This window comes from Spinacia oleracea, chromosome 6 (assembly GCF_020520425.1).
Source record: "Spinacia oleracea cultivar Varoflay chromosome 6, BTI_SOV_V1, whole genome shotgun sequence".
Lineage (NCBI taxonomy): Eukaryota > Viridiplantae > Streptophyta > Magnoliopsida > Caryophyllales > Amaranthaceae > Spinacia > Spinacia oleracea.
The window spans coordinates 43,220,934-43,231,344 of NC_079492.1; the positions used below are offsets into that span (position 1 = coordinate 43,220,934).

Consider the following 10,411-nt stretch of genomic DNA (forward strand, 5'->3'; position numbering starts at 1 on the left):
AAAAAAAATAACCTTGCCAAGACTTACAAAATTTAGGAAACTGAAGATCTTGCAAGCTAAGTTAAATAGCCATGTCGCCCACTCAACCTATTGCCATTTGAGTTGTCTGTGTCGTACACTATGTATGCAGAAATAGATGCAAATCATGCAATAAAATGACCAACATTGAGGATGACTCCTCGAGGGAGTCAACAGAGAGTACACTCCAAAATCAAGATAAAGACATTGTCTATCTAGATAATATTAAAGAAAAGCCAGTGCATCAGAGTTACTGGGACTATGAGGCTGCTACTTTATCTCAGAATGTAAAGGGTTTGGAGAAAAGAACAACACTTTGCTGTGACACTCACGCTTATCAGCCACTTTCCCGGGAACCTTCAAAGAAGGTAATGAAGAGAATAACCTTTTAGGAAATCCAGAGTACAAACTCAAGCATCAAGCAATATATGCCCAAAGTTATAATGGTAGGATGATACAGGATATGCAGCAAAACAAGAAAAGAGAATCAACCGGTTTCTTTGAAAGAGATGGAAGAAATGGAACTGGCTATTCATTAGCCCATGTCCTGTATCATCCTACCATTATAACCAGTAGAAAAGTTCAGGTTTGCAGTTTTGGTGTGAGAGTAATTAGCTACATTCTGGTGGGGTTCTTATTTTGGTGCTGTTAAAAAACAGCAGCGAAACAAATGGAGCTTCAGTTAATACTTCATTACTTGGCCTATTAATTAATTCAGTACTTTAGTTAATTCTGATAACAATAGATTAGTGTCGATCACGATGCAGCAAATTTATTTCTTAGCCAACATGGCCCAACAACTGACACCATAACCAAGTACAAAAACAAGGAAAAAAGGAACAAAAATGTAATGATAGAAAGTAGTGCAATCAATAAGTTCTTGCACACGCTCAATCAGAGCTTTATACAGGTTCAATAAAGTTACAGAACAGCAAACAAATTCAAACGGTAAGGAAATCTGGCTTGTAGGTTCATAATGTGTCCACAGAAACATAGGGTTATAAATCATGTTTATGGTCACAAATCGCAAAAAAAATCAAGCTTAGCAACATAGTTAAGTCCATATAAGTTTACCTTGCTTTTGGCAATAGTGTCCACATCTCATGTCTCGGCCTATTTTTCACCACTGCCACCAGAATCATCATTAATCTACAAAAACCATTTTAATAAGCCACGTCGAATACGTTTTACATTGAGTGTACTAAAACAAATATTCAAATACTTAATCGGTAAGACATGCATGTTGCTAAAGCAAAATGACTAACCATATGTATTGCTGATTCCGCACCATCTAAAAGGTCTGATGAAACATTTCCTTTGCGTACTTCCTTCAAAACTTGTCCTAAGAAAGAAGCAATCATTTTAAATGACTGCGTTGTTTCATCAAACTTCGTGCTTAGAGCTTTATTTTGTTGTGCAAGTTCCTGATTTTGCTTCTTTACAGCTGATAGTTCACCTTTTATGTTCTCCACTTCCACGGCACCATTGTTAACATAGCTTGACCCTTCTTTCCTTAGCAAACCTTCCACTCCAAAGATGTCACTTTTTTTCACTCCAAACCCATAATTCAGAGGACGTTTAGGTATTTCACCTTTATACATAAGCCTATTAAAGACCTCATTCTCAATTTCAACCCTAGACAAGGAAGAAGAGGAACTCGCAAGGTTTTCTTGGACCTCATCGTTTGCTTCCTCCTGTTAGATAATATGAGAAGCGAATATCAGAAGTGTAAGCTCTAGAAGATAAAAGATCGGAGGCCTTATTACATTTGTTAATGTTAATGCAATATATACATATATAGATATCAGAGGCCTTATTTTAATTGATCTGATCAGCACAGATCTGATCAGAACTGATCTGATCGGAACAGAAATATTCAGAACTAATAAGTTCTGTTCAGATCAATCAGTTCTGATCAAAACAGTGCTGATCAGATCAGTTCAACTACAGAGTGGATGAACTCGCCAGAGTGACACACTATCTACCGAGCCTGTTAAACTAAAGTGCAGAGTAGGATTCACCTAGCTAACAACTAATGAACTGAGAAAATAAGCAAATAAGAATTTGGCCAGTTTTCAAAATTTGAAATGTCTTCACATATCATGTTGGATACTATAAATTAGAGCAATATTGAATTAAGGAGTTCGCATAGATTAGAGAAAGATTGAATAAGCTCAACGCAATGGATACCATAAATTGATGAGAGGGTGTGCCCTCTTCAAAGCTTCCATCTTTGGCATAAACTGATTTGTAAAATGTCAATTCGCTAAACTCCCCTTTCTTTTTCTGCAATTATAGGAAACAAATAAATAAACAAACTTGTGGAGTAGGGCTGATTATAGTATCTTTGTGTTTTATGTTCCTATCTACTTAGAATCTATAGTAACTAAAATGCAACAACTCAAAGAAGGTAGAAAATCATACCAAATCAGCTCTTCGATTAGCAAAGCTTGTAGCACCACTCTTGTGACTACGGTCTTGTAATGCTCGAGCATTTTTTCCCAGTTCAGATTTTTCCTAGTTTCAAGAAATCAATGTTAGCATGAATAAAATAAATTAAACTTATTAAATTTAGGATCTTTCGAGGTAACAAACCATGGCCTTTGGTGTAAACCAATATGTAACCAAATCCGACCAACTCTTAGAGGAGACTCCATCAGGCAGATTGGCAAAGTTGTGTTCTGGAGTTTTCACTGGATCGAAATGTTTTTTCTTCAATGTGGATCTATGATGCTTCCATGGTCTGTCCATGCGGTTTAAAAGTGATGTGTTAACTAGCTCCCCATCAGGTATCACGAAATGTTTCTTCAAAGAAAAAGGACTCACTGTAAGTGTTAAACTGTGTGAAAAAGTATGTTGCAAGTATATAAAACGGAAGAAGTGCCAAATCCTATATAATAATAAGAAAGTCATTAAGCTATGTGAGGCCTCCAAAAACCAAATGGAACAATTCTACACACTCCCGCTAAAAACATTCAAAAACAATCTTAATCCCTCCAAAAAGCATTTTAAACAACATATATCTGATATAAACAAAAACAAAAAACTAATCTACAAACAAATAACCACCCACCCACCTTAAAAAAAGCATGTGGTTATTTGTTTCTCCTCTCCTTCTTTCTGTGTGGTACACTTTCTCTCTCCTCTCCTTATTTCTTTCTGTTTTTTTAGTCTATATAAAGTAATTTCTTGACTGTTCATATTTCGTTTGCTGATACAAATTTGCAGACAAGGGTATGGTGGGTGACTCGGAAACTACAGAAGCTGTTTTGAAAGATGCTGTGAATTTTGTATGTTCATGATTCTTCACCTTCTATCCTTTTGTTTAAAACATTAGGTTTTGCTGTTAATTTTTGTGCGTGGGAAGGTGGGGTTTTAATGTCAAATTGAATCAATATCTGCTAATTATGTACAAATATGTTTGATTTACTGGTGATGGGTCGTGTTTTTTGGGATTTTGTTGCAGCAAGGGAAGAGATCAAGCTCTTAGCTGTCAACTTGTGGGAGTGCAAATGTTTTGGAGAGATTGAGGGTCGGCATAGATTTGGAGCCTACCTGAGGTTTGTCTTTGATATGTATACTAGCTTTTCTTGTCAGGTTTTCACTATCTTTAAGCCTTTGGGTTTTAATATTTACGATTATTTTGTAATAGAAATATGCAATACAGAGTACGTACCTCTTATTCCAACTCCGAGAAAGACAAACAAGGCTTGCAATCGGTACGGGTTCGATACCCGAATTCGTGTCACGTCGGGTCGACACGAGTATGAGCCAAAAAGTGGCGTGTCGAAGTAACACAACATAGGAGTATCTTGATAAATGATAGGTGAAGTCTTATGGAACAGACATATTATGGCTTGTGCATGTTCCTATTCTCACTGTTTTCATTTGATTTGATTACATATACATTATTGTCCTTGAAAATAGTTGGCCTTTTATTTCTATCATCTATTTGATTTGATTACATATACATTATTGGTTCCTCCAGTAAATACGTTGTAGTCCAAACATCAATTTTCATGTCATCTAACCAGTACGTGTTAATTATTGTTACGCCAATTGATGGACATGTGGGTTAATCCTATATAATAATAGGCAAATTTGTCAAAAACTACCTTATAAAATATGATTTTTGCGAAAAACAACCTTATAAAAAAAATGTTGTAATAAACTACCTTATAAAAAATTTATGTTGTAAGATACTACTTTTTTCCGAATTATGAACGTTTGATCGAAATTTCGGGATTGACTTTACCATATATATGTCACGTGCCATTTAATTACGTCTTTCCCGTTAGATGTCGCGTAATATGCACCTAGTAAAGTCAACGTCGTAATTTTAAATTAATGCTCATAATATGGCCAAAGGTAGTATCTTACAACATAAAAATTTTATAAGGTAGTTTATTACAACATTTTTTTTATAAGGTAGTTTTTCGCAAAAATCATATTTTATAAGGTAGTTTTTGACAAATTTGCCATAATAATAAGACTACTGAATTACTGATGCATATGCGTGTTAGTTAAAACTAATCCGTAATAATGATGAATTCCTCATTAGGCTGATTACTAGGGAGTGGAGGAGTTGCATGCTTGCAGTCATGGATAATCATAGTCATTTTATTTATAAATCTTTAGAAAATAACAACATATAGTTTTGAGTTTCGATCTACTTTCTCAATTGATACTCATCAATCATGCAATTTTTGTTCGTTATCTTACTACAATATTTATTTTGTTTTACATCAAGATAATCCAATTTATCTTTATAATTAGTTTTAATTTTAGAAAAAAAACATAATTCTTGAACCTTCTTATATTTTATACACCTCGTGCAATGCACGGGCATATACTAGTTATGAGTGAAACACAAAGATAACAACAAATTACAAATTCAACGAATTAAAAAAAGTTAACAACATAGATCAAAAGTTCAAATATATTCAATGAATTTAACACAGCATTGTACCAGATATTCACAGAAACAAGATGAAATTAATAAATAATAGATGAAACCGTCAGTTAATGGTAGATTAAACAACAAAAATTCAAACAGTATAGGTCTTAATTTGCTAATATCAGGCAATAAATTACAAATTCAACGAATTAATAACAACCTAACACAAATCAAAAGTTCATATATATTCGACGAATTTAAAACAGCATCATGCCAAATATTCACAGAAAAACAAGATGAAATTAGCATGTCCTATGTTTGTTATTAGGGCCTTGTTCAGTTGGGTGTTGATTAGAAAAGAAAACGAAACTTGGCTTAAGAGATATTGCAAAAAGAGCTATTGGCTGAAGAATTAGGAGAGAAGAAAACTATAATTAATGTAAGTGTTAAGAAGGATAAATCCACATACCCGAATAGCTTTAACTATATTAGCTCTTAAGTTAGCGTCCAGATCACGCCAACTATCCAATCCCACTGGACACATGTCATCTATTTTTGCAATATCTCCAAGGAAACTCACAAGGATTTTACCACCTTTTCGAAGAGGTTGGTTGAATTCATTGAACTTAACAATGTATCTGAATCCCGGTGTATCAAGCCAAACATCTCGAGGCATAACCGAACCTTTCACAATGGGGTGTATTCCTTCAGCATCTGCCAGAGAAATGAAGTTAAATGAGATAGAAAAAATCACCAATATAATTCACAGTTTGCATATTTAAATTAAGTAGAGACATGTTTACCTATAGCTATAACCTCGTTCTTCTCATCAAACTCCCTCTGATACGGCCAATTTTGAACAATAACCCGATGTCGAGGTATAGATTTTTTCACAGTAGTATCACTTCCTTCATTTTCATCCAATTCGTCATCACTCTCTGGAGCCGATTCTTCTGATTCCTCCCAGTTATAAGTTGGCATAACTTCAGCCTCGATATGATTGGATGGAGGAGATTGATTTTGAAATGCATTTTCACTCACATGCATGTAAGTTGGAGGCACCTGACCAGAAGCAAGCTTCCCGGCTCGATCTTTCCCTGACATGGTGATTGGTGGTGCAGGAGGTCGTCACATCACAGATTTTGTTGCCCTCATGGGTGCAACAAACGCTCTTTTTTCCAAATGTGGTTTGGTACCTGTGAGTGCAGCTTTTTCAGGCTGATGTCTAACTTTATGAAGTTGTTGGGCAGCTTTGTCCCGCTCTAGAGAAGGCTGTCGGGTAGCTATGACAGGCTTCACAGTAGCTTGAGTAGTAGGCTGCATAGGAGGCTTGAGGATAGGCTTCACAGTAGGCTGAGTAGTACTCTGCAGGTTAGGCTTCACAGTAGGTTGGTATGAGGCTGCAAGACTCGTTGTTGCTTTTTTTTGTGCTGCTATTTCAATGAGGTTTGGAAACAAAGGTCCTTTTGACCATCTACTTTGTGCAACCTTTGTTTGCGGTTGTGATGCTCCTGTAAGAGTTGGCGAAATTGATTGTGGTAATGGGTTAGAGGATGGTTTTGACTGGGTAACAGCTAGTTTTGATGATGTCTTAAGTTTTTGCTTTGAAATCATGGAAGTAGACCGAGGCATGGATGATTGTGATGCAACCATTGAAGGAGATGATGTAGAAAAGGTGGGTTTTTTAGCAGTTGTGGGTTGATTGATGGGTTGTGAAACAGACCCAAATAATTGTGATACTCCAAGTGTTGGAGGGGTGAACGGTCCCCAGTTTTAAAAGGATGGATCAGAAGATTTGGGTGATGGATCAGAAGGTTTGGGTGACTTCGATGCACCAAAGCTTGATCTGTCATCGGTAGCTAAAAATGTTCTTTTAGTACTGTAAGTCATGACATTTTAGTTCCTGTTCAGCAAGTAAGAAACACAATCAGCCATGAATAAAAAAAAATGATGAAACCAACAAATGTAAGAATGAAACACTAAATAGTAAATAGGATATAAGCAAGCTGCATATCTGGGATTAATTAATACTTTGTCTAATCAAGATGATAGTGTTATTTGAACTAGTAAGGCCACAACTAAATACACAGCTCAAAATTCTTATGGACTACCGTAAAAAATCTAGCAGTGCAGTCAGCCAATAAGTTCGATTATGAACATAGAGACTCAATAATCAAAGAATGCAGAACCTAATAACATGGAATACACCATGACTTGGATTAAATAGAATATTTATCTTTACAAAACCATTATTCTTTCAGAAAAGAATTTGCTCCATAAAACAAAAAATACACTCTGTAAACATAATACTTGACAGGTTTGTGTTTCTTGAAAACAAGAAACTTATTTTTATCAATCAATATTTAACACCATTTCACAGCCCTAGCATACTTAAATCTGAATTCTAAACAAACCCTTTTCTATCTTCCCATTTTCCACGAAGGGCTTAATTAACTTGCAACGAAGTACATATAAATCACCAGCAACCAGGTCCACAATTTTCATCCGCACTAGAGTAACAAAGTTTAGATATGGTTGTTTTTGGAGATTTGCTTTGAAATTGAATCGGAAATTCGTAATTGCAGCTCCGTTCAAACACCCCTTTTCAGTCAGATGGTTACCAAGTAAATTCTCCCTCTTATTTTATGGGTATGATTGGTTTTTTTTGATTTTTTTCATGTTCAGCCCTATCTTTCTAGACTTAGGACATTATCTACCATCAACTAAAGAAGGAACAAAATAAGCAACCAACTCAAAAACCTTGTTATAAACAGATGGAAGCAGAAAACACTAACAAAATCCTAGATGGAACCACATATTAGCAGTAAATTGACTCATACTTCTTTTGTCTAGAAATTCACTGATCTATAAACCAAGAGACAACTTCTCCTATAGAGAGAACTCCTGGCATATCAGCAAATGCGCGCAGCCAGGCTGCAATCTTACTGGCCAAGGACAAACTGAGACTGAATCCTGATGCACACCAAGTTTACTCTTGGACCCTTGGACAAGAACAAATCCAAAAACAGTACATCAATCTAGAAAACTGTTATCTTTACAAGACTGTCATCTTGATTAAACAAAATTTGACAAAGAAAACGAACCTGTTCTTGCAAATGATCAAAGTACTAGTAAGGGTGTTAAATCTGCTGGTAAATTAGCTGGGAAGAAGAGGCGTGGTTGTACTCTGGTGTTAAACAAGTCTGAGGTGCAAGTCAATGAGGGCGATCACTACTACAAAAAAGGGAATAGAGAACTGTTGAAAAAGGCTTTAGAGGACGCCTAAGGACCGTTCTCCTGCTAAGCGATCTCTATAGTTTAGAGGACAGCTGGGATAGGAGTTCTGTATTCCTAGACATAGAGGGTGGTTATCTGACATAATCGTTCTCTATTCCTTTACTAAAACAAAAAAAAATGAAGGGATAGATAACTGTCATCACTCTTGACTCTTGACTGTCATGTAAACATTGGAATATAAAATTGTTGTGTAACACAACCGCCCTCTATTCCTCCTTTCTTATATTAGCATATAAAACAGTTAATTTATACAATCATTCTTGATGGCCATTATTGCCATAGCAGAATTAAATATCCAATTCTTAACTAGTAGAAGTTGAATAGATATTATACGAAAAAAATGAATAGGTCAACATTTCTAATTCGTAATGGAATTCTCATACAATTAAAAATACACTTGTAAATCTGTAACGAATAAATAGTAGATCAAAGAATATAATAAATTATACAAAGATCTTAAACGTAACTCATTGATTCTAGGTATATCCTATAGAAGAAGAAAAAAAAATACTTTGTCCTCTTTTGAATTTGATCAATCTGCAAAAAGAAATCCAACAAGCAGAAAGTTTAGGTTCAACCAACTATTAACTCTGTGAAATGAAATTATCAAATTATGTATTAGAAAATATTTTTTTTTATAAAAAAGGTTCACATTTATAAATTACCAAAATTATGAGAAATATTTTATTTTACCTCTAGCAAGAACAAAGAAGATATGCAAGAACAAATCTTTTCGTCTCCTTTGATTAAATCTCTGTAGACAAAAAAAAATTGAGAGATTTTGGTTAGTTTCTCAAGAACAAAAAAACTTCCTACAAACTTAATTAAAATCTGGATTTTTTGGCAAACCCTTTAAAAACAATTAAAATAAAGACACATTATACTCAAATATAGAAACATATGAATCAATCCAAACACAAAAATCGTCAAAAATTATAATAGCCAATTGTAGATCTTAAAAAAGAAAATAAATAAGACCCACAAGTAAAATAATTAAGAATAAATTCATATCCAAGTGATATCTTACAATCAAACAATAGATTAAATCGATCTACTAACAACCACCAAGGACAAGATCAAGTATTATTTTGTGTGGTTGACGGTGGTTGATCCTTAAATTTATCATCATGCGAGCAGTGATTTGTGGCACGAGAGATTCAACGGTGGTGTTTATTTAAGAATGTGGAGATTGATTACGAGGGATAGATTTGAAGGAGTACAACGAAATGAAGGGAAAGAAAATGAAGAGGTTAAGGATGATTAAGTATAACAAAATTGCGGTGAGTTAGGAAAAGAAGTTAGGAAGTTGGGGATTTCATCTCATTTGAGGGTCATAACGGAAGAGATTAAAGAAAAAGAGGTTTTTTTATATTCTTTGTAAAATACCGGAAATAGATGGCTAAGAACACCGTACTGTATTCTCTAAAGTAACAATTCGTGGACTATGGACCATGGTGCACATAGAGCTACGTGCACCAAAAGAACATATGTGCATAAGTAAAAGAACACGACACTACGGCAAAAGAACATGCGATATAATATTTCACTTTTTTATTATAAAAATAATATATTACTTTACTATTTATTAAAACCTAAATAAAAAAAATACTCATGTTCTTTTCTCGTAACCAGATGTTCTTTCAATTATATACTAGTGTTCTTTTGGTGCGCGTAGCTCTATGTGCACCATGGTCCACCTTCTAAATTGCGCTAAAGTGATATTTGTTTAATTTACTTTTTAGTGTGGTAAAAGAAATAAACAGATAGAGAACAATGATCTATTAACAGCGTTCTACAGTCTATTTTTCACACAACAGTGGTCTATGAAAGGCGTTTTCTGTAGTTGTGGAAATCGGTTATCTCACCTAACCGTTCTCTATCTTGCGTTTCTTATTCCAACTTTTGTAGTAGTGGATGCAAATAAAACGAATGTTGATGGTGGAAAGCAGATTTACTGTCTATTTCAAAGCAACACATCGAAACATCCCCCGCCACACACACACACATCTATCCATTCTATCACAAAGACAAGAGAAACAATACATGAGACTTATCCTTTGGTTCATAGTCGACCAATTAACTCCACATCTATATTAAGCTTCTAAATAGTAAGTTGCCTGCTACTGAGTTGCAAAAGCAATCTACTCATAAATATTAGCATAGCAGGCGGGAAGTCAACACCACAGGAAGCTGAAACAC

At 34.8% G+C, this 10,411-nt stretch overlaps 2 protein-coding genes and 2 long non-coding RNA genes across 5 annotated transcripts; 1 reads left to right on the forward strand and 3 right to left on the reverse strand.

Annotated features, from left to right (window-relative positions):
• Window positions 1-996: 996 nt before the first annotated feature.
• Window positions 997-3,212, reverse strand: LOC110778277 (uncharacterized). Its single transcript, XM_021982850.2, has 6 exons — window positions 3,096-3,212; window positions 2,614-2,823; window positions 2,443-2,535; window positions 2,209-2,304; window positions 1,284-1,712; window positions 997-1,167 (listed from the first exon to the last, which is right to left on the reverse strand). Exons 2-6 carry the CDS (start codon window positions 2,767-2,769, stop codon window positions 1,132-1,134), a joined length of 810 nt encoding a protein of 269 aa, XP_021838542.1. The 5' UTR covers window positions 2,770-2,823; window positions 3,096-3,212; the 3' UTR covers window positions 997-1,131.
• Window positions 2,941-3,993, forward strand: LOC110778278 (uncharacterized). 2 transcript variants are annotated; one of them, XR_008924438.1, is made up of 4 exons: window positions 2,941-3,145; window positions 3,247-3,308; window positions 3,485-3,578; window positions 3,671-3,993. It is a non-coding gene; the product is annotated as an uncharacterized lncRNA (long non-coding RNA). The 2 variants fall into 2 exon arrangements; XR_002530738.2 differs by lacking the exon at window positions 2,941-3,145 and having other exon boundaries at window positions 3,171-3,308.
• Window positions 3,994-6,043: 2,050 nt separating this feature from the next.
• Window positions 6,044-6,568, reverse strand: LOC110778275 (uncharacterized). The gene has a single exon (XM_021982848.1). It carries the CDS (start codon window positions 6,566-6,568, stop codon window positions 6,044-6,046), a length of 525 nt encoding a protein of 174 aa, XP_021838540.1.
• A 1,985-nt stretch (window positions 6,569-8,553) lies between these two features.
• LOC110778279 (uncharacterized) lies at window positions 8,554-9,592 on the reverse strand. The gene is made up of 3 exons (XR_002530739.2): window positions 9,240-9,592; window positions 8,906-8,966; window positions 8,554-8,749 (listed from the first exon to the last, which is right to left on the reverse strand). It is a non-coding gene; the product is annotated as an uncharacterized lncRNA (long non-coding RNA).
• Between the last annotated feature and the right edge of the window lie 819 nt (window positions 9,593-10,411).